General features: G+C 43.4%; 1 protein-coding gene across 1 annotated transcript in view; it reads left to right on the top strand.

Annotated features, from left to right (window-relative positions):
* Positions 1-22,591, top strand: part of LOC311147058 (pre-B-cell leukemia transcription factor 1-like) — a 62,334-nt gene extending 39,743 nt beyond the window's left edge. The window contains exons 3-8 of the mRNA XM_084183671.1: positions 12,678-12,925; positions 13,880-14,070; positions 14,304-14,439; positions 14,777-14,936; positions 18,880-18,969; positions 21,086-22,591. Coding sequence (XP_084039797.1) covers positions 12,678-12,925; positions 13,880-14,070; positions 14,304-14,439; positions 14,777-14,936; positions 18,880-18,926 — 782 coding nt within the window. The 3' untranslated portion in view covers positions 18,927-18,969; positions 21,086-22,591. The remainder of the gene's footprint in view (positions 1-12,677; positions 12,926-13,879; positions 14,071-14,303; positions 14,440-14,776; positions 14,937-18,879; positions 18,970-21,085) is intronic.
* The last annotated feature ends 1,895 nt before the right edge of the window (positions 22,592-24,486 follow it).

Raw genomic sequence — 24,486 nt, 5'->3', positions numbered from 1 at the left:
GATGTGAGACTTCAACCTTCCCTGACAGTTAAAGACAAATATTTGCTTTTGGTGCAAGAATGACTGTCGACTTGATCTGTCTCTCATGCAAATGATGTCTAGCAGTACATTTTATATCTCTGTTTTGAATTGTCACTTTTTGCCACCGTTAGGCTATACCGTCAACATGGCTGGAGGCTAATCCAATGACCCTGCCCCACACACACGCGCATGCACACACACACACACACACACACACTGATGATTGACAGCAGGGGCTCCCTGTGACCCACTATTCTTGCATCAATTCAACCCCCCCAAAGGCCTATGGCTATGATTAATGACTAGCTGGGTCCGCTACATTGGTGATAGTTTTGGGAAGGGTGTGGGGTGTGTGAGGGGCCTGTGCCCCATGCCACTGTCTACTATAGACTGAGACACTCACTGTGTGGGGCCTGCAGGCATAGGATTGTCGGTCATATCCAGTATCCACCGCCCCAGCTCCAGCTTCAACAGCCCTGATCTCGCCGGTCCTTAGGAGCCCCCTCTCACCCTCTCCCTCTCTCTCTCCCTCTGTGGATGATGATCCATGCAGCTAATTACTGCGATTAAGTAGATTGCTAATCCTCTCTATGGAAGGCAATGGTGGTAGACTAATGCAGATGAAGAAACTTTGCAATTGAAGTATGAACGAAGGGTCAGGGGGTATGTTCAAATGTAATCATTTCACAGCGTTGGGTTGTGTCATATTTCTCCTTTAGTTTTGAGATGTAAGATAAACAGACAGAAGGAAGGAGAGTATTGTACATTATTTTATGGTTTCCTGTTTTCTCCTGGGTTAAATGCTGGTCTTGTCTCAGTATGTGGAGCAGAGCCTCCTGTAATTCAGCGTGAGGGCTCACATTGTTTTACTGCACAGGCAGTGTTTTTTACAGCAGGACTCAGTCGCAACAACAGTAACCCTCCTGGGGATCTCAGGTAGCTAGTGACAGCATCCAAACAAATCGCACACTCGGCAGAAATCTGCAGCTTTCCTTTTTCTCCCGACTGACTTCAGCCTTGATGGGATTGGAGACTCCCTGATAAATGCGATGAGGCAATATTTCCACCCAGAGCAGCTATAGTGCTCAAGATTTACAATATTAATGGTCCTCACACTCTATCACTCTATACTCTGTAGTGTTCAGGTTTAGGGAGTCTGAATCTAAACATGAGTCAGAGAACATACAGTCATGGTATCACAAATTCAGGCATTCATTGAAGCTTCCTTTCCTCTTGTTCTTTGCTTTCTGTGGATCTGCTAAATACTTGTTACCAACCAGCTGCATTGTAAAATAAAATTAAACAACAACGGTTTGTGGGAAAATCTGTGTTCTCACATCTCCTTACGTCACAATAATGTCTCACGTGTTCTAATGGCGGTGGCAGAGTGTGAGGAGTGTGGCAATAGTGTGGTTGTTTACGAGTGGCCATATGGTGGATGTCCTCTGCCTGCTAGAGATCAGATGATGTTGTTCTATAATTAATCTGTTTCCCACCAACAAACCCCCTACTCATCCTTCCCTTGTCCCAGGACCCCTATCTCCCTCACAGGGGTGTAAACACCCCCTAAACTACAGAGGGAACTCTGGAACGTTCCAGGTAGGCCTAACCAAATGCTGTCAGATGGAGTCAGCGTCTCCCCATTGTCAAAAATAAACCCACCCGCCCTGGCTTGTATAGCCTAGTTCTCTGCCTGCCTCCAGATGTGGCTTAATTTACTGCGACTCAGCTAATTACTGTAATTAAGGATTAATTACTGTTAATTACTTCGCATAAACTCATCACCAGTCAAAGAGCGGAGCCTTATGAAATGTGCCATACACACGAACACACACCACAGGGACCCCAGAAGGAGCATGTTGTTGGCCTCTCGTTGGATGCCTGATCAGTGTGTTGCAGAGAGGCCCCATGTAGAGCCACAGTAGGGCCACAGTAAAGGGCAGGACTCCAGCTACTTGTGGACAGTCACCTCTGAGCTCCATGCAGTTCCATCGCTTCACCAACTTCTGGAGCACTGCGTCTGTCTCTGGTGGCTGCTGCCATTTCCTGCATGACTTTCAGGCTAACAAGTCCTTGCCGGATGTTAGGAAAACCATTCAGGGCATATTTGTAAGGTCCTGAGGTTTTCGTGACCTCACAAGGAAAAAACTCCTGGCACTACATTATACATTACACCCATATTTTATTATCCAATGAGGGAACCCCAAAACAATCAGTCTTCCCATTTCCATGCTGACAGTCAGTAGGTGTGTTGGTTATAATTAGTTAGAGCTTGGATGGGTAGATGGTAGACGCCAGAGGTAATGAACGTACCCCCAACTGATTCCCCCCTCAGGAATGGAGATTAAATCACAATGACCCGGTCCCTTAGGTACATCAGTGACACACAGTCGAACACACACACACACACACACACACACACACACACACACACGTACAATTAACAACATTAAAATAAAATTGACTTATTTGATTGATAAGATCTAGAGTTGGGAGGGATGTTGATAATTAAATGTGATTTAAATCTTTATGGTCTTCCCCCAAATGAATCATCCCTAGGCCCTATATGTGTCACATACACCATGTTACAGAACAGGTAAAATATATGACATTTCAACACAGGTAAATACAAAAAGATAGAAAAATAACAGGTAAACAATCACTGTAGTAATTCACCAGCTTGATGACTCATTACACTCAAGAGCACAGCTGTTTTCATCTCTCTGAGATGAGAGACCATGAGTAAACTAAGCATTATTAACTTGTTTTTTACTAATAGCCCTGCTAGAACATTTAGTTCGTTGGAAGATGTGCAAACTTTTCCACATTTTGTTACGTTAAATTAAATTGTTTTTTTCCCCCTCATCAATCTACACATAATACCCATAATGACAAAGCAAAAACAGGTTTTTAGAAATGTTTGCTAAAAAATAAAAATATCACTTTTCCATAAGTATTCAGACCTTTTACTCAGTACTTTGTTGAAGCACCTTTGGAAGCGATTACAGCCTTGAGTCTTCTTGGGTATGACGCTACAAGCTTGGCACACCTGTATTTGGGGAGTGTCTTCCGTTTTTCTCTGCAGATCCTCTCAAGCTCTGTCAAGTTGGATGGGGAGCGTTGCTGCATAGCTATTTTCAGGTCTGTCCAGAGATGTTCGATCGGGTTCAAGTCCGGGCTCTGGTTGGGCCACTCAAGGACATTCAGAGACTTGTCCCGAAGCCACTCCTGCGTTGTCTTGGCTGTGTGTTTAGGGTTGTTTTCCTGTTGGAAGGTGAACCTTCACCCCCAGTCTGAGCAGGTTTTCATCAAGGATCTCTCTGTACTTTGCTCCATTCATCTTTCCCTCGATCCTGACTAGTCTCCCAGTCCCTGCCGCTGAAAAACATCCCCACAGCATGATGCTGCCACCACTATGCTTCACCGTAGGGATGGTGCCAGGTTTCCTCTAGACGAGACGCTTGGCATTCAGGCCAAAGAGTTCAATCTTGGTTTCATCAGACCAGAGAATCTTAGGTGCCTTTTGGAAAACTCCAAGCGGGGCTGTCATATGCCTTTTACTGAGGAGTGGCTTCCGTCTGGCCACTCTACCATAAAGGCCTGATTGGTGGAGTGCTGCAGGGACGGTTGTCCTTTTGTAAGGTTCTCCCATCTCCACAGAGGAACTCTACAGCTCTGTCAGAGTTACCATTGGGTTCTTGTTCACCTCCCTGACCAAGGCCCTTCTCCCCCGATTGCTTAATTTGGCCGGGCGGCCAGCTCTAGGAAGAGTCTTGGTGGTTCCAAACTTCTTCCATTTAAGAATGATGGAGGCCACTGTGTTCTTGGGGACCTTCAATGCTGCAGACATTTTTTGGTACCCTTTTTGGTACCCTCGACACAATCTCGGAGCTCTACGGACAATTTCTTCGACCTCAACTGTGGGAACTTATATAGACAGGTGTGTGCCTTTCCAAATCATGTCAAATCAATTGAATTTACCACAGGTGGACTCCAATCAAGTTGTAGAAACATCTCAAGGATGATCAATGGAACAGGATGCACCTGAGCTCAATTTTGACTCTCATAGCAAAGGGTCTGAACACAGTGGCTTGCGAAAGTATTCACCCCCCTTGGCATTTTTCCTATTTTGTTGCCTTACGACCTGGAATTTAAATGGATTTTCTGGGGATTTGTATAATTTGATTTACACAACATGCCTACCACTTTGAAGATGCAAAATATTTTTTGGGTTGAAACAAACAAGAAATAAGACAAAAAAACTGAACTTGAGTGTGCATAACTATTCACCCCCCCCAAAGTCAATACTTTGTAGAGCCACCTTTTGTAGCAATTACAGCTGCAAGTCTCTTGGGGTATGTCTCTATAAGCTTGGCACTTCTAGCTACTGGGATTTTTGCCCATTCTTCAAGGTAAAACTGCTCCAGCTCCTTCAAGTTGGATGGGTTCCGCTGGTGTACAACAATCTTTAAGTCATACCACAGATTCTCAATTGGATTGAGGTCTGGGCTTTGACTAGGCCATTCCAAGACATTTCAATGTTTCCCCTTAAACCACTCGAGTGTTGCTTTAGCGGTATGCTTATGGTCATTGTCCTGCTGGACGGTGAACCTCCGTCCCAGTCTCAAATCTTTGGAAGATTGAGCAGTTTCCCAGTCCCTGCCGATGAAAAACATCCCCACAGCATGATGCTGCCACCACCATGCTTCACTGTGGGGGATGGTGTTCTCGGGGTGATGAGAGGTGTTGGGTTTGCGCCAGACATAGCGTTTTCCTTGTTGGCCAAAAAGCTAAATTTGAGTCTCATCTGACCAGAGTACCTTCTTCCATGTGTTTGGGGAGTCTCCCACATGCCTTTTGGCGAACACCAAACGTGTTTGCTTATTTTTTTCTTTAATCAATGGCTTTTTTCTGGCCACTCTTCCGTAAAGCCCAGCTCTGTGGAGTGTACGGCTTAAAGTGGTCCTATGGACAGAAACTTCTATCTCCACTGTGGAGCTTTGCAGCTCTTTCAGGGTTATCTTTGGTCTCTTTGTTGCCTCTCTGATTAACGCCCTCCTTGCCTGGTCCGTGAGTTTTGGTGGGCGGCCCTCTCTTGGCGGGTTTTTATGTGGTGCCATATTCTTTAAATTTTTTAAAATTGATTTAATGGTGCTCCGTGGGATGTTCAAAGTTTCTGATATTTTTTTATAACCCAACCCTGGTCTGTACTTCTCCACAACTATTTATTATTTTAGAATTATTTGAAACAAGTAATTTTTTTCATTTCACTTCACCAATTTTGACTATTTTGTGTATGTCCATTACATTAAATCCAAATAAAAAAACATTTAAATTACAGGTTGTATTGCAACAAAATAGGAAAAACGCCAAGGGGGATGAATACTTTTACAAGGTGCTGTACTTATGTAAATAAGGTATTTCTAAATTTTATTTTTAATATATTTGCAAAAATTTATAAAATCCTGTGTGTAGATTGATGTGGCAAAAAAATTATTTAATCAATTTTAGAATAAGACTGTAATGTAACAAAAAGTGGAAAAAGGGAAGGGGTCTGAATACTTTCCGAATGCACTATATAATACTTAATATAGAGGCCTTTATCTCATAGTCAGCTGACTATACAGCTCCCTGCTCAACAACACTCGTGACTTATCAAGAAGAGGATATTCAGCCATCATGATTTCCATTGACGCCCCAGGGCGATTAAAACTGCATGAGCCGAGCATGGGTTTGATTAGATCAAGACGATATATTTTAAGACACCTTAAGAAAGGACTGACAATTGCTGGGGGGCTAATGTATTGCCTATTTTGAATAATGAATTATTTTAATGAAGGGGCCTTTAACTGTGTGGGACAGGGAGGGGATGGGGGGGGGGGGGGGTGTCTGAATGGTCTTTTCTCCTCTGGCGGGAGGGAGGCATTGGTTGGTTGCTGCTGCCTCGTTATCGGGACCAGCCCCTCAAGCCTCAGCCTGACCTGCTTAAGCCTCAGATGACCGGCACCATAATTACCGTTATTAAGAGTAGATGTAGGGGAAAGTTTATCTGAAAAAACCCCACCAAGCTGAGTGCCTTGTGTGGACCTTGTCTTGCCCTGCTCCCCTTGCCCTGCGCTGCCGTGCCTTGCCTCGTCTGGCCTCTCTCACTGCCTCTGACTGCATGAGGAACCATCGGTCGGTCGATCAGTCACCAGTGCAGAGGAGAGGGGGAGGGGGAGAGGGAGGGAGCGGCCACCAAATCCGCCTAATGTGACGCCTGTCAGCTCGTCTCCCACCAGCTGTCACCTCCCAAATGCACTGGGGTTCATTTTTTTAATTGACACCTCCTCGCTTTCATATTCCATTTCTATTTTTCACCTTTCCTCTCTCCCTCCATCCATCCAGCCCTCTCTACTTATTTTCCCAATCTTCCTTCTTCCTCCTCTCTCTCTCTTTCTTGTTCCCTTATTTTTTTATTGTCATTGTCGTCTGCCCGGCCTCTGTCAGCTATAACACTCTGGGTTCTGCCCACTTCCAAACATGACTCTGGAGATGGCTGATAAAGAATAGAGCAAGTGTTTTAGAGGTTCTTTATGGCTTTGCCCTTGTCAACTGGAGTTGTTCTAGTCCCCATTATCTGGTGATGGAGTGGACATTTTGGGCCAAGGAGGCTTTCACGTGACCACATTGGGGAGTAAACCTTTCTAAGGACAAAACTGCTTAAAAAAAAGGAACATAACATGCTTGTTGACTGACTTTAATAGACACAGTGCTACCCATGTCGGTAGATACCAAAACATTTAGTAACTATTGCGCTGCTTAGCATCAGTAGCCTATGCTTCTATCAGATGAACCACACTGAAATGAATAGAATTTCTTGTTTCTATGCTGACAGATTCCTCATACCATGATGCCAACACATGCAGTGTATGAGTTTAATGCCCTGAACAATGAATCCATATTAATGGGCATATACAGTGAAATAGCGGTGAAATTTCCCTTTAAGGACTAGGGATATTGTTGATCATTTGTTTTAGTTGTTTGTGATACTTGTCATGTCCATTGTAAATCATTATACTGCTTCTTCAGGATTTCAGGTTGTTGTTTTTTCTGTCCCAGAATGTCATGTGGCAGGGATGAATGGTAGTGATGTTCCATTATCATGTTGCTGTCGCTACCACTCCCACTGACTGTGGCCCAAACACACAGACACACACACACAGAGGGTTGTGACAGGCCCACACAGACAGGCACCTCACTCCTGTGTCAGGAACACAGCTGATTTATGAATTGCTGAAACCCTGGATGACGTGTGCCCACAGAATCAATACAGTCCCTGCTTATAGGCCTGGCACTGCGACGTGGTCCAGAGCGAGGCAGAGGAAGTACATACATACGCACGCACGCGCGCACACACACACACACACACACACACACACACACACACACACACACACACACACAAGCAGACATATACACACACGTATACACAGAACTGCAGAGGAGTGTATTGCGTTACTGTATCGACGTGAAATGGAACCGGTCCAGCGTTGGCTGCATGCTGCCAGTCAGAGGTGAGGAGGATAAACTTTCATCATGGCTGTCAGGGACATCACTGTTGCCTTGTTTGGCTGTACATCTTCCTAATTGTGACAGAATACTTCAACGTCATTAATTAAACATGCTTTCATTTAAAAGCGCTCACTGGGAGCCAGGGCTGGGGGCTGAGAGAGAGGTAGTTTGCCAATATGCAGAGAGGGATGTTTTACATTTTCTGTGTGTTTGTGTGGGTGGCTGTGTGGTAGGTTTGTGTTTTTGTACAGACTTGTGCTTTGCAAATATCTTACACCCCAATAAGACAGAAAAGTTTGGACTATGAGCTGTCATTTGAACGAAAGCAAAGCAATAGTCTTAATTCAGAACGTGAGAGGATTTCAGTTATTTAATAGATGGATGGTTATTTGGCAATTTTATTGGTCATATTCTTGCTCTGTGGGGGATCTCTTCATCCCTCAGAGAGAGAGAGAGAGAGAGAGAGAGAGAGAGAGAGAGAGAGAGAGAGAGAGAGAGAGAGAGAGAGAGAGAGAGAGAGAGAGAGAGAGAGAGAGAGAGAGAGAGAGAGAGAGAGAGAGAGAGAGAGAGAGAGAGAGAGAGAGAGAGAGAGAGAGAGAGAGAGAGAGAGAGAGAGAGAGAGAGAGAGAGAGAGAGAGAGAGAGAGAGAGAGAGAGAGAGAGAGAGAGAGAGAGAGAGAGAGAGAGAGAGAGAGAGAGAGAGAAAATTAAACATGAGTACAGAGGGAGGGAGGGATTGTGAGTCCTCTCACTGTTCAATTAAAGCCTGTCTGTAATGGTCAAGATGAAATGATGGCAGTCTTTTTATAGAAACACACTGTTAGTCTGAGATAAGAACCACCACAAACCAACCATGTTCATCCATGCACAGATGGTCAATACCAAGGTTTTCATTTTATGTTGTGAAAGAGAAGAGCCATTTATTTGTGGAGTAGCGTTATGAATCTGCCTCCTATTGCCAGATAATTATGATAATGTAAAGTTTTAAAGTTCACTGATGCTGGACTGGCATTAAGGCCTTTAATCGATTTCATTGTCGTTACTGAACAGGAATAAATAAAACTGATGGCTATGGTTTGAGTAATTATGTCACAGCACAGTGAATTGTATGATTATCTTTATTAATTGTATTTATTTAATCCATTCCATGCTTTTAGTCTTGCACTGGAAGATACGGGGAATGAAAAAATCACTGTTTGCCTCATTAGGTTTCCTCTCCAGTTGGAAGTAGCCTACATGTTGTTGTCAGAAGAACCCCATAGGATTCTAGTCCAGTTTTCCTACTGGTGTGAGTCTGCGAGGAATAGCAAGGCAATATAGTATCTGTTGTTCTCTATCTCTCGCCTCAGTCTTTTAAATTCAGAGGTTAGAGATAGTGAGTGTGACTGGAGAGACAGTGTCTGAGAGTTGGACTGTTGTGTTTTGGTCTGCTGGGAAGGTTCTACAGCTGAGGAATGAAAAATGAGTTAGGAGATGACTGACTGAGATAGAAATGCTGTAGCTTTAGGGCTTTTTAAGTTTCAAGGAATGCAGGCAGGATAAATATTGACAGAATATTGACAGAAGTCAACACCTGCAATACACACACACACAAACACACATGCACACGCACACACTTCTCTCCTTTCTGAACCCCTGACCTTTCCAGTCATCTGATAGCCATTGAGATTTGCCTCCTGAGTCTGCATGCTCAGATGGTGGAGCTGATCGGGGGGAGGGAGGAGGGAGGAAGGGGGAGGAGGAGGGGAGAGGGTTCATGTGAGAGACTGCTTCTCCGTGAGGGCCTAGGAATCCATCTTGACATCTCTCTTGCTGGAGAGGTCAGCAGGCAGGCAGTTCATCCTCGTGGACAAAGCCATAGACCAGAGCATAGCAACACACTGTAACCTGGGCCAGACAGACAGTCTACTCCAGCACATCTCTCTCAGCAAGCCACTGTCATTTACCATGATTCTGTCAAATTGTCACTCTTAGCAATTGTAAATACTGTATGTTTAAAGGGAATTATTTAGCCCTTATAGTTGGTAAGTATACATATGAATTTATGCAGACGTGTACTATGTCCTGATAGTGTAGTGTATGCTGCCTGTCTTTGTTAGTAAAGATGGTGGATGAAATGAACAGGCTACACCTGGTTGTTTTCACCACCTCTGTGAGGAGACAAACAGCTCTGCTCCTTTACTTAGGGAGCCTTCTAGTGGCAGACAGAGGGAGAGCAAGGTGGTCCACAACACACAGCCCTGTTGGTCCACTACCATAGTGAAACAACCCTGTTGGTCCAGTACCATAGTGAAACAACCCTGTTGGTCCAGTACCATAGTGAAACAACCCTGTTGGTCCAGTACCATAGTGAAACACAGCCCTGTTGGTCCAGTACCATAGTGAAACAACCCTGTTGGTCCAGTACCATAGTGAAACATAGCCCTGTTGGTCCAGTACCATAGTGAAACAGCCCTGTTGGTCCAGTACCATAGTGAAACATAGCCCTGTTGGTCCAGTACCATAGTGAAACACAGCCCTGTTGGTCCAGTACCATAGTGAAACACAGCCCTGTTGGTCCAGTACCATAGTGAAACACAGCCCTGTTGGTCCAGTACCATAGTGAAACACAGCCCTGTTGGTCCAGTACCATAGTGAAACACAGCCCTGTTGGTCCAGTACCATAGTGAAACAATCCTGTTGGTCCAGTACCATAGTGAAACACAGCCCTGTTGGTCCAGTACCATAGTGAAACATAGCCCTGTTGGTCCAGTACCATAGTGAAACAACCCTGTTGGTCCAGTACCATAGTGAAACACAGCCCTGTTGGTCCAGTACCATAGTGAAACACAGCCCTGTTGGTCCAGTACCATAGTGAAACACAGCCCTGTTGGTCCAGTACCATAGTGAAACACAGCCCTGTTGGTCCAGTACCATAGTGAAACATAGCCCTGTTGGTCCAGTACCATAGTGAAACAACCCTGTTGGTCCAGTACCATAGTGAAACATAGCCCTGTTGGTCCAGTACCATAGTGAAACAACCCTGTTGGTCCAGTACCATAGTGAAACACAGCCCTGTTGGTCCAGTACCATAGTGAAACACAGCCCTGTTGGTCCAGTACCATAGTGAAACATAGCCCTGTTGGTCCAGTACCATAGTGAATTAACCCTGTTGGTCCAGTACCATAGTGAAACACAGCCCTGTTGGTCCAGTACCATAGTGAAACATAGCCCTGTTGGTCCAGTACCATAGTGAAACAACCCTGTTGGTCCAGTACCATAGTGAAACAACCCTGTTGGTCCAGTACCATAGTGAAACATAGCCCTGTTGGTCCAGTACCATAGTGAAACACGGCCCTGTTGGTCCAGTACCATAGTGAAACACAGCCCTGTTGGTCCAGTACCATAGTGAAACACAGCCCTGTTGGTCCAGTACCATAGTGAAACACAGCCCTGTTGGTCCAGTACCATAGTGAAACACAGCCCTGTTGGTCCAGTACCATAGTGAAACACAGCCCTGTTGGTCCAGTACCATAGTGAAACATAGCCCTGTTGGTCCAGTACCATAGTGAAACAACCCTGTTGGTCCAGTACCATAGTGAAACACAGCCCTGTTGGTCCAGTACCATAGTGAAACACAGCCCTGTTGGTCCAGTACCATAGTGAAACAACCCTGTTGGTCCAGTACCATAGTGAAACACAGTCACATAAAGTGAACAATCACAAGTGAACATTGTTGCGTGCGTGGGAGTGGGTAGATAAGTGTGTATCTGTGTGCATGGGGGGGTATGTGCCATGAAACCTCCTTTTGCACTCTGTGGTACTGGCTGGAGGGGGGGAGGAGCAGAGAGCTAAGTGCCTGTGGGGGTGTGAGGGGTGAGGTGCAGGTTCAAACTAGGGCCACTACACCCACCACTGTGACTGGACACCCCAAACTGTGTGAACACGGCCAGCAGTGGGCCAGTAGCCTGAAGGGCCAGTAGCCTAAATAGGTCTGACAACTACCTTGTTAGCACCCTTTCTTCAGCCATAGGGAGTCCATGAATTATGCTGCTTGTTTTCTAGCTATTACTCAAAATCTAGCTTAGTATTTATTTATTAAAGCTGCAATATGTAACTTTTTGGGCAACTCGACCAAATTCACATAGAAATGTGTGTTATAGATCTGTCATTCTAATTGAAAGCAAGTCTAAGAAGCTGTTCTATGTGCCCTATTTCTATGCTTCCTGTTCTTAAGTTAATTTTTTGCGTCTTTAACTTTTGCCTTTGTGCACCAGCTTCAAACAGTTGAAAATACAATATTTTGGTTTATGGAAAATATATTTTACAGCGGTTTAGATGGTACAATGATTCTCTACACCATACTTTCTTGTTTTGTCACATAAACTATTTTAGAATTTTAGCCACCAGGAAATGGCGGAGCGATTTGCATCTTTAAGTTGAAAAACAATGATCATGGTGTGACTGTGACGCATAAATAAGACTAAGACAGCATCTTTGCTTTTCCTCTTAGTCTGGTGTTGATAAATTGTTTTTGTCCCTTATCACTGAGATTATCCATATTGATATTAGACGTGTCATTTATTACACCATTTTAACCCGTTAGGTTGTGATGATATTATTAGTTTACCTGTCCGGGAAGATTCTTATCTTTTTATGACACAATGTTATTGTTTTAGCCACTGAGTAAATATCTTCATCTGCTTTCCTGGAGTGCATAGGAAAAATGAACTCTTATGGAAGTCTGTGTTAATTAAATACATGAAATGATATTCAAAATCGAAGAGATTATAGTTTTATCATCTTGGGTGCTGCCAGCCTCACTAACATCCATGTTTTTATGGCACAGTTGTGGGCTTTTAAAGAGATGGTCATATTTCACACAGAACAGGTTGAAGACTGTGGAAAGAACAAAGTACAGTAGTAGACTGCGGTCTCACTGTTGGTGACTGGTACACTCACTCCACTTCTCACCCAAATAGTGGTTTTTATTACAACATTGTTCATTCATATTAACTGGGCCTCTTTTCTTTGCGGTGGTGATCATCAGACTTTGCATTGCATCAGTGTTGTGTTAGTTTTTTACTCACCAGAGAAGTTTGTTACTAACTATTGTCTCTACAGTGCTCAGTATCCGTGGCGCCCAGGAGGAGGATGCTCCAGATGCCCAGCTCATGCGATTGGACAACATGCTGCTGGCGGAGGGCGTGTCCGGACCAGAGAAAGGGGGCGGGTCTGCGGCAGCGGCAGCAGCGGCGGCAGCAGCGGGAGGAGGGGTGGGCCAGGACAACTCAACAGAACACTCAGACTATAGGGCCAAGCTTACTCAGATCCGTGGGATCTACCACACAGAGCTGGAGAAGTATGAACAGGTGAGGACAGACCACACCCCTCGTAACCGCTCTCTCCCTTCCCATAAGCCCTCTCTGCTCTAAGAAGATCCTCACAACCCCTCTCACCTCCTGTAGGCAACCCCTCTCTCCCTAAGCGTCCCTCTACTCTGATTTCTGCCATCTCACTATATATTGAGGACCAAGCCCCTTGTAACTGTCCTCTCTCCCTTCCAATAGACAACCCCACTGCAATCTCACTACACTCAGACTGCACACAAGTCAGTGCACACAACCACGCTTTCAGAAATCCATTTCCAGCTGGCAATCAGTTTATCAGTCACACAAGTCCTAGCTCCAAGAGAGCATCCCGTCCTTCCCATCGATGTCAAATATATTACCGCCTGTCATCATCTCAAAGCAGGCCCATCATCACTTCCTGTCACAGTGTTACATTTGTACCTGAGAATATCCATGTCACCGCTATGTGTACTGCTGCTACTGAGTGTACGGGTGGAACGGCTGTTGCAACGAACTGAGTCTCGTTTCAACTGACTCCCCTGACCCCAAACGCAGCAGACACTTCCCAGTGACTGATTCTGACAGAGAGAGAGACCGAGAGAGACACTGAGTGAAAAGACAGAGAGAGAAGTGGAGCGAGAGAGACAGGAAGACAGTTCAAACCTGCTAAACGTGAACAGGAATGAAAGCCTCCTGTCATTTTAGACGTCTTTACTTGTTACTTTTTTCTTCACGATTGAAGAAAGGTCTCCTCAATATACAAAGAAAGTCTCACTGCTTGTCTACCTCATCCACTGCTATTGTTTCTGCCACAGCACTGCAATACATTACTACTACATTACTATACATTGATTACTACTACTACTTATGATACTTATAATACTAACAATGCTCACAGTGTCTTACTTCTCTGCTGTATCCAAGTGCGTGTGATTGCTATCTGCCTCATATGAGTGTGTCTGTCTGTCTCTTTAGGCATGTAATGAGTTTACCACCCATGTGATGAACCTGCTGAGGGAGCAGAGTCGCACACGGCCCATCTCACCCAAAGAGATCGAGCGTATGGTGGGCATTATCCACCGCAAGTTCAGCTCCATCCAGATGCAGCTCAAACAGAGCACCTGCGAGGCCGTCATGATCCTACGCTCCCGCTTCCTCGACGCCAGGTCTGTGTGGTACAGTGTGTGTGACATGTGTCTGTGTGTCTCTCTCTGCGTGTGTCTGCTGATGAAAAGTGTATCCTGGGTCACTCTACACCGAAGACAACATATTTTTGTAGAGTGTGATGACAAACAGAGATAATGTAGTCCAGATATCTCTCTCTAATGTATTGTAATGAAATAAATGACCTGTAATTGTTATATTCAATGTTTCTCTCTCTCTGGCTCTCTCTCTGCAGACGAAAGAGAAGGAACTTCAACAAGCAGGCAACAGAGATCCTAAATGAGTATTTCTACTCCCACCTGTCCAACCCCTATCCCAGTGAGGAGGCCAAGGAAGAGCTGGGCAAGAAGTGCTCCATCACAGTGTCACAGGTACAGTACTCCGCCACATAGTCTTTCTTGACCCACATAAACCTATGAGCTATCTAGCTAGCATGGTAATTTGTTTCGACAACTGCAAGCACACTGCTATGTTACAGGAAGTCAGCTAGCAGAGGCTGCATCCCAAATGGCACCCTATTCCCTACATAATGCACTACTTTTGACCAGAGCGCTGTCAATCTCAATGGGAATCTGGTTTCTTGACAATCTGGTTTCTTAAAATATATGTTTTCTATATAATACCTTGCTCAAACAATTGTTGTAATAAACTTTAGTTTAATTTCTTGTCATGTAAAACATAATTAATAATATGTACTTTCTGTTACAGGTATCGAACTGGTTCGGAAACAAGAGAATCCGATACAAGAAAAACATTGGCAAGTTCCAAGAGGAAGCCAACATGTATGCCGCGAAGACAGCCGTCAGTGCAACCAATGTATCAGCCCATGGCAGCCAGGCCAACTCCCCCTCCACCCCCACCTCTGCAGGTCAGTATCAATACCAGCCAGCCATAATGGATCTGACCAGTATAGGACCAAGTTAGTACTGTTAATGTTGGTTTGACTGCATAGTATACCCAACTGAACAATGCTAGATCAAATAGTGCTAAAGCATTATATAGGCTACATTGAAAGGTATCCACACTACAGTAGTATGGACAATTCAGTTCAGAAATATGACACAGTTGAGCAGAGAGGTATAGAGCACTGATTAGAAAACCTGGCTTTATGCAACCCTGGCACCCAACTCAATAATCCAGTCTCTGGCTCTGTTCCTTTTGAATAACAAAATACTGTCTGCACCCTCCTTTCCTAAACTAACCCAATAACCTCTGGCCCTTTCCCTCTCTCTCACTCTCTCTCTGGGGTTTGTCGGGTAAACACAGTAGACATATTGAACTCTTGACCCTATGGGCCCTGCTCTATATAGGAAATAGGGTGCCATTTTGGACTCTTGGTTAGACAAATATCTATCCTGTAACTTCTCCGGTTGACCTCTTGTGTGTCATTAAGCTGATGACAGGCGTCCCAGCCTTTGTCATCATGTTGACTCTTCAGCTGTGTTGGGTTATGGTCTAGTCTTGTGTTTTTTCTGCCTTGAAATCAAGTTAGGCTGCGTTCTCCTTTAACATCTGGGGAGTTTGGCTCCATTAAAGGACAAAGAGGATTCTTTCAGTTCTTCCTGTCGAACGATTAGCACTTCCTTAATGATCCAACCGGTCCGGTAGCAAGGAACTTAAATGGCAAGACAATCCATCTATTCTGCATTAGTTTCACCCCGGTTTTAACCCCTAACCTCAATATTCTTGATAATATGATTATCATCATAACTACCACAGAAGGAGTAGTTTGTGTAGTTTTATTAGTACAGGATAGTTTGCTTAGAACACCCCTTGCCAATACATTTCCATAGGTACATATACAGTGAGGGAAAAAAGTATTTGATCCCCTGCTGATTTTGTACATTTGCCCACTGACAAAGAAATGATCAGTCTATAATTTTAATGGTAGGTTTATTTGAACAGTGAGAGACAGAATAACAACACAAAAATCCAGAAAAACACATGTCAAAATTTTTATAAATTGATTTGCATTTTTATGAGAGAAATAAGTATTTGACCCCCTCTCATTCAGAAAGATTTCTGGCTCCCAGGTGTCTTTTATACAGGTAACGAGCTGAGATTAGGAGCACACTCTTAAAGGGAGTGCTCCTAATCTCAGTTTGTTACCTGTATAAAAGACACCTGTCCACAGAAGCAATCAATCAATCAGATTCCAAACTCTCCACCATGGCCAAGACCAAAGAGCTCTCCTAGGATGTCAGGGACAAGATTATAGACCTACACAAGGCTGGAATGGGCTACAAGACCATCACCAAGCAGCTTGGTGAGAAGGTGACAACAGTTGGTGCGATTATTCGCAAATGGAAGAAACACAAAAGAACTGTCAATCTCCCTCGGCCTGGGGCTCCATGCAAGATCTCACCTCGTGGAGTTGCAATGATCATGAGAACGGTGAGGAATCAGCCCAGAACTACACGGGAGGATCTTGTCAATGATCTCAAGGCAGCTGGGACCATAGTCACCAAGAAAACAATTGGTAACCCACTACGCCGCGAAGGACTGAAATCCTGCAGCGCCCGCAAGGTCCCCCTGCTCAAGAAAGCACATATACAGGGCCATCTGAAGTTTGCCAATGAACATCTGAATGATTCAGAGGAGAACTGGGTAAAAGTGTTGTGGTCAGATGAGACCAAAATTGAGCTCTTTGGCATCAACTCAACTCGCCGTGTTTGGAGGAGGAGGAATGCTGCCTATGACCCCAAGAACACCATCCCCACCGTCAAACATGGAGGTGGAAACATTATGCTTTGGGGGTGTTTTTCTGCTAAGGGGACAGGACAACTACACTGAATCAAAGGGACGATGGACGGGGCCATGTACCATCAAATCTTGGGTGAGAACCTCCTTCCCTCAGCCAGGGCATTGAAAATGGGTTGTGGATGGGTATTCCAGCATGACAATGACCCAAAACACACGGCCAAGGCAACAAAGGAGTGGCTCAAGAAGAAGCACATGAAGGTCCTGGAGTGGCCTAGCCAGTCTCCAGACCTTAATCCCATAGAAAATCTGTGGAGGGAGCTGAAGGTTCGAGTTGCCAAATGTCAGCCACGAAACCTTAATGACTTGGAGAAGATCTGCAAAGAGGAGTGGGACAAAATCCCTCCTGAGATGTATGCAAACCTGGTGGCCAACTACAAGAAACGTCTGACCTCTGTGATTGCCAACAAGGGTTTTGCCACCAAGTACTAAGTCATGTTTTGTAGAGGGGTCAAATACTTATTTCCCTCATTAAAATGCAAATCAATTTATAACATTTTTGACATGCGTTTTTCTGGATTTTTGTGTTGTTATTCTGTCTCTCACTGTTCAAATAAACCTACCATTAAAATTATAGACTGATCATGTCTTTGTCAGTGGGCAAATGTACAAAATCAGCAGGGGATCAAATACTTTTTTCCCTCACTGTAGTCAGTGTAGATGGTGACTGGTCACTGATATGGTTCCCTGTTCACTACACCACATTTGGCTTTCAACCCTCCACCACTAACCCACCTGACTGCACTTTTTCTGTTGCATGATCAAGTTAACTCCTCTTTCCTCTCCTCTCTTCTCTTTCTACCGTCCTTCCCCCCCTTCTCTCTCGTTCTCTCTTTCACTCTCTGTCCTTCCAGGTTCTGCTGGCTCTTTTAACATGTCAAACTCCGGAGACTTGTTCATGAGTGTGCAGGCTCTGAATGGGGACTCATACCAGGGGGCTGGGGTGGGGGCCAACGTTCAGTCCCAGGTAGGATCCTCGCAGAGAATAGTACGTAAACCATGAATTATTGGTACACTAGTTGTCATGTAGATAGAAACCCAGCTAGCAGTCATACAGTGGCCTATTAATGGCCTGTTGAAGGCAAAGTCAACCAACCAAGGCGGACAGCCATATAAGGTCTTATATTATTAGACTGAATTTCCCTGCTCAGTTGTTCAGGCACTGCCCGGCCTATAAAGTTCCATTGAAATCATCAAAAGCCCAGAGCAGAGTCACTTGACCTAGTCCGTGAGACAGAGGTTATATGTGGCCTTTAGCCATAGCACTAATATGGTGGCCATTGTCAGGCTCATGAATGAATAGACGACTGCAGACAGTTTTGGAAACAATACAAGACTCGTCAACACTCCTGACAACGGTTGTCGTAGCCACTGGTGCACAACAGTTCTCTGACCTTGCCCTGTTGGACAACTATGAACAACACAGAGTTTCTGAGTGTTGGGATTGGGAGGGAGTCTCATTCACCATAGGTTGGGTGGGAGAGTCACCACCAGTGGTGATATTCTCATTTGATTCACCCCCCTCTAGCCCCCCAGCCCTATCCCTCCATCCATCCCTACTTTCTTTTTAAATCAACTCTCCAAATGCTCGGGTGTTTCATAAATATGCATAGGATTAACCCCCTAAGGTGGATAAGAGGTCTCCTGGGTTGATACTTCAATGAAAAACAATGTCCTTGTCAAAAGGTCATTTGGCTGCGCACTTCAAAATGCCTTCCCAGCCACTGAGGAGAGGAGATTAGTTTTGAGTCGTAGAAGCAATTGGAAATAGTCAATGCTGCATGATTTGTTGCAGTTTTGTTCCTTTTTGAATTGTAATCAGATATTCATATGAGTTCCCTCGTGATGGTGTTTGTGGTCATTGGTCTTTGTTCATTTGTGATATCTGTTGTGTTAAACCTGATCATTCTAAACTGCCGCTGTAACCTTTCCCAGTGCATGATACCCTTTTGCTATCAGACTGACCTTTTCTTATGTATGAAGGTCTTTGTCATGTAGAGCTTTTGTCTGTCTGACCCACCCTTTTCTCTCTGTGTGTGTGTCCGTTCCAGGTGGATACTCTTCGCCATGTTATCAGCCAGACAGGAGGATACAGTGACAGCCTCGCCGCCAGCCAGATGTACAGTCCACAGGGCATCAACGTAAGAACACCACCACCAAAAAAGAACAACAACCTTCTGTCATTTCATCACAATATTGCCTTTCTATTCTTACTTTGGTATTTTTGAAAGGAAAAGAAGCTAACTATTTCTATAGTATACTTCTATAGCTATTCTTCTTTTGTTCCGATGCAATGCGTTCATACATTTAACCAACAATTCGATAGAAAGTTGTCTTTATTAGGGTTTCAGTTTGTCCCTTTGCCCAATTATTTCAAAGCCAACGGGTGTGGGATACCACTTAGTTAGCAGTGGCCTGTTGGTGGCTGGGCTGTTGTCCAGGCAACGGCCCCTGTGCCGGTCATGCCCCGGGCGCCAGGCAACGAGGCAGGAGTCAGACGGAGCGAGAAGCCGGTCAGCTGGACGTACGGACACGCTTAGAGCCTGTCTGTCTGGTGACATTAGTGTTAGCGAGGCACCTGCAGCCGACAGGAGCAAGGCCACAGGTGTCACCCTGCCTGTCCAACACTCAGCTCACATGGCACCAAATGAAAAGAAGCACAGACCTCATTTGGGGCCAAATAAATAAATACAATCACCCCGGAGTACAAGCTCTAGTCCAATTTATCTACCACCCTAAAATAACTCGGCCAGCCAATGTTAAAGAACAGCACGCTCTGGTAGGGGGTTTTGTCAGGGCTGGGCAGGGCTGGGAACACTGGAGGGGGTGTGTATAGTGTTAAGATCTACAGTGACAGGCTGTGTTGTAGAGAGGGGAATCAATAAGACAGTCACAGCAGGCTGAGAGGGGGTCTGGTCCAGCAGTCCGAGCGCATTGGTTGCATCATTCGTCCAACAACCACAATGACACTGACAGCAGCGAGCCCTGTAATTTCCTAGACAAGATGCTAAAAAAGGAAGTGGTGGTGGAATGAATATGTTCTCCATTCAACCCCTCCTAAGCTTCCTCAGTAAACTATGCTGGAACTAAGCTAAATGAAGGCTGATGAAAATGGGCAATGATAAGATCACGGTCTGTTGCGGTATGTTAGTCAATGCATAGAAGGTAGTTTCTGTGAGGCAGCCTTTGGCTAACCAGTACGGGCATTCACATTTGCAGCACATCAGTCTTCAACACACAACTGTCTGTGCAGATATTGTGACCCTCCGCCCCGATACCTCAAAATCTGAGCCGAATCAGAATGCAATAATTTTTTCAAGTATTCAAACATCAACTTGCAGTGCATAAATAGGCCTAATAAATAGGCCTATGCCAAATCCAAACACAGAAAAGATTATGTCATTCTAAGACACTTCTTTTAAATTGTAGAAATCATGTTATTATTTAGACGTTTCGATTTTTCTATAGAAGCTTTCAATCCTGGATGGAGCTTTTTATTGTGCAGCGAAACAATTTCCACTCATTCTGAGGTTTCTAATGACTGAGCTGAGGCAGGAAGCAGCATTCACATGGCAGAGCTCTCCTCTTCTATCATTGAACAGTAATTACGGCTGTGAAGTAGGCGGAGGGTGTCACCAAAGCTGAAGATTTGAAACGTTTTCTTTTCTCTCCCCTCGGTTCCAATGTGATGAAAAAATGGCTCTATGTGAAATAACAGGTTTTGAAAATAAGAGGGTGCCAAAGCCCATCTCCAACAGCTTTCGCCGATGGCATGGAAATTGCCATTAATGTCCCAAATGCTCTTTAGCCTACCTATCTTCGGGGAATTGAAATTGCCTCCTATTTTACAAAACCATTATATTTTCAACCCAGTAGCCGATGTGATAATTTACTATAATTGATTCTCCCATCAACCATCTTGGAGGTTGTGTGCAAGAACTGTCTAAATGTTTTCAATAACATGTCTCTTTATTGTCTGTACATGAGGCCATTTTGAGACAGATGGGAGGTGGAGTCTTATATTGTTGTGCCTTGATAGAGTAATTGTACTATAATGTATTTGGAAGATGCATAATCCCGCAGAGTGCAAAAGGGTGTTTGTCAGTTCAAGAGTTTCATGTTAGCTACAGATGCAGATAAAATAATATACAGTATGTGTAATTATTTCTGTATCTATCAGGAAATTTGACCTGAGGCATACAACAAATTATATCACAATTCTATCTCTAGAAATGTGATGTTTTTTTTAATCCACAGACAAACGGTGGGTGGCAGGATGCGCCGACCCCCTCATCAGTGACCTCACCCATAGAAGGACCCGGAAGTGTTCACTCGGATACCTCCAACTGATTATTTTACCCTCCACACACAACATCACCCCAACCCAACGATGAACTGGCAGAGCCAATCACAGTATTAAACATAGAGGCATACTACACAGTGTCCTGTAGATTTCAGGGGTGCTGTGAAAACCATAACTAAAGCAACCTTTCGTCAGCTACAGTACTACGGGACATTTGAGATACATACATACATACATACATACATACATACATACATACATACATACATACATACATACAGTAAAAAGAATTTCAGAACAAAAATCAAAATGATACAAAATTTATTAATACAAATGTTTGTACAGATTTCACAGGATATTCAGAGGGCTGGGGTTGCTTAGTCACCTGTGATGGGTTTACTCATATTGATAATATTCAGTGATAAGATAAATTCAGACAACCAAACCTGCATACTTAAATTCAAATGCTTAATTCTACCTCTCAGCGACTAAAAAGTAAACAAATATGAAAGAACATTATTTGTTTTCTAAAACATGAACTTTGTCATTGTAAGAAAGAAGCACTTTGTCATGCTTTGTTTTGCGGTCCCTCCCCACTGGGCACACAATGGTTGAATCAACGTTGTTTCCACGTCATTTCAATGAAATTACGTTGAGCCATCGTGGAATAGATGTTGAATTGACGTCGGTGCCCAGTGGGTTGCCTATTCTATGGTACGCCATTGAGGTTTTTAATGTTGCTCCCCTGTTTACAGTGTGTGCTTGATAAACTGTGTTCGCTTTACCCTCTCCCACAGGGAAAGAACCAAGAAGACTTAGAACTTGATTTACTAAATGTTTTTGTATTAGTTTCTCCGTAGAGGACTTGTAGGGAAAGCAGGTCAGACTAGTGAACTCTGAGGACCCTTCACCCTGACTAGCAGGTCTTCAATCTGGGTGGAAGGCATTAGAAAAGGAAAACATGCTGGTACGAGAATGTTCATTGGCGGATCTAAAGGATTTCATGGAAATTGAGTAGACAATTGAATATACATTGTAGATGTGTGTCTTCCTGGTTTATAAACTTCTGCCCCACAACCCCTTTGATAACCTATCAGAATGCAGGAGCGCTGTGGGCCCACAAGCACTCACAGGGCTCTGTTCCAATATCCATACTAGCGTACCACTTAGTCTTGCTAACACCAGCCTCTTGACGTCACAGCTCACTGTGTAGTCAGCCAGGCTACGTACAACTTAGAATGCATGCCCAATACATGCTTCATTCTAAGTATGCTAGTGTGGATATTGGAAAAAAGCTACAGAGTATGTGCTATTGATTGTCTGTGAACAGGAGGAAAGCCTTCCTTTTAAACAACCACCTCATTGAGTATCAGTGTATCTCATCAGAGATAAACGTGTGAGGTTACAGTTATGTCATGTGTAAAAGAAAAAAGGAAAATAAACACCTGTCATCAACAACCCAGACGAGTTTGAATCACATCATTCATTCTAGTGAGAATAACTAAACTAAAGAACACATAGTCTCAATCTAGAAGTCATTTGGAATAATTTCCTGTGTCTGATTGTTTTGGAGCCTATGTGGTCAATAAGAGCAGATGTAATGAGCAAAGTGGCGGAAACATCAAGTCATTATGCCCTCGTTTTAATGTAATTTCCTCGTTCGCTCTCTCACTTCAAATTCATTTGGGTTTTTAGTTGCCAAATGTTACTGTTAACCAAAACCCTTATACTTGTTGATCTATTGTTGTTATTTTTATGTGTACTTTCTAGAGGTCTTAACCCGTCTAGCTACATTCACTCATGTACTTATATGTTAGATTTCTCACTGTACCTTTTGCCAACTGTCCCAATTCTGGTGCAGCAATCCTAACTGGGGAAAATTTAAATTGAAAACCAACTGAACAATGCTGCCTAATTGAAAAGCCATTGTAGAAGAAACCATTTCTGGAGAAAATCTGTCTTTCAAGGATCTGTGTATTAACAGTTTGTTTTTGAGTATATTGAATCAGAATCCAGTTAAACAGGGAAGTCATTATTTAAAACATGTCTTCAGTTACTCCTAGCTCTGCTGATGCAGGTAACACCAGGACTGAACTTACAGTAGCCATGATGCACAGGTCATGAGATGCTTTTTACCCTGTGAAATAGTTGAGAAGATACAATATTTTCCTGTGATTCATTGTTCAGCCACTGTTCAAGACACTCTCATGCAATGGAACTATACTGTTCTTTAAACCCAGAGTTGATTAAATATAGCCAATTGAATATGTATTACAAAATGTTACAGTATATGACAGCATTCTTTCTTCCACTGTATCAAGAACCACAAACCTACATTATAATGTCACCTGCATCCTTGCTTTTCACTTCTTCAACTGAATTGTATCAGTCCTCAGAATTCATGAGCATTTTGAATGTTGATGTGCTAAAAGGTCTGTAATGTTCACAGCAAAACTAGAGATAGGAAAATTCCTTCAGACAAACAAAGTTTAATATTTGGACATTTGATATACTTGTCCTTATGTTGTGTGGACTATAGTTATTCTTTAGTATTTTGTCATTTACTTTTTATAGTATGCTATTGTATTTCATGGTTCCCATATTCTTGCCAATTAGCTCTCTCATGATGTGATTCTGTGAACATTTGCACATTGTACTTGACTTGCTTTGTTGAACCATCATTTCTACAGTTTCAACATTAAACTTATTATACTACTATATAATACATCAAGACAAAACAATGGCATTTTATTATTGAATATTTGAGCGAGAAAACAAGAATAATACACTGATGATTGCCAGTTTTGCAAAATCTTATAGTTTTTATATGTGATATAGATTTTAATGCACATATTGTAAATTCAGCTTCACAAACAATGTACTCTAACAAGTTCAACAAAGCTCACTGGCCAAATTGCCCTCTAATTCATTGATTTGTTGTGCCAAAGTAGAAGTATTCATAATTTATTCATGTTGAAAAACTCTCAATAAAACTGTCTGTAACTCCCGCATTAACTACAAGTGAATCTCAACTACTTTATACAGGGACCCTGAGCTCTACAATCCATTCGCTCCAGATCCAGATTTAGAAATATGCTTGTTTGCCAATAAATGCAATATGATAACACACTCCATATAATATAGCTTTTTTGTTTTGATAGCTGAAAAGAGAGGTTCAGCATTCAGCCATTTGTATAATATATATATATTGCATGTAATTTGTTCTTTAATAAAATACTGCTGTGTTTTTGAACCATTTGTCAGACATTTACATATATGTTTCGAATAGTATTCTGGTTCACTTGGTCTTGTCAAAGTTATGACACAACATGCCAGGAGACCGGTGTACGGATAT

Source organism: Coregonus lavaretus (genome assembly GCF_964263955.1).
Source record: "Coregonus lavaretus genome assembly, chromosome: 19".
In the NCBI taxonomy this organism is placed as follows: Eukaryota; Metazoa; Chordata; class Actinopteri; order Salmoniformes; family Salmonidae; genus Coregonus; species Coregonus lavaretus.
Note: the sequence above shows the minus strand (reverse complement) of the source record. Positions and strands in the feature narration are given on the sequence as shown.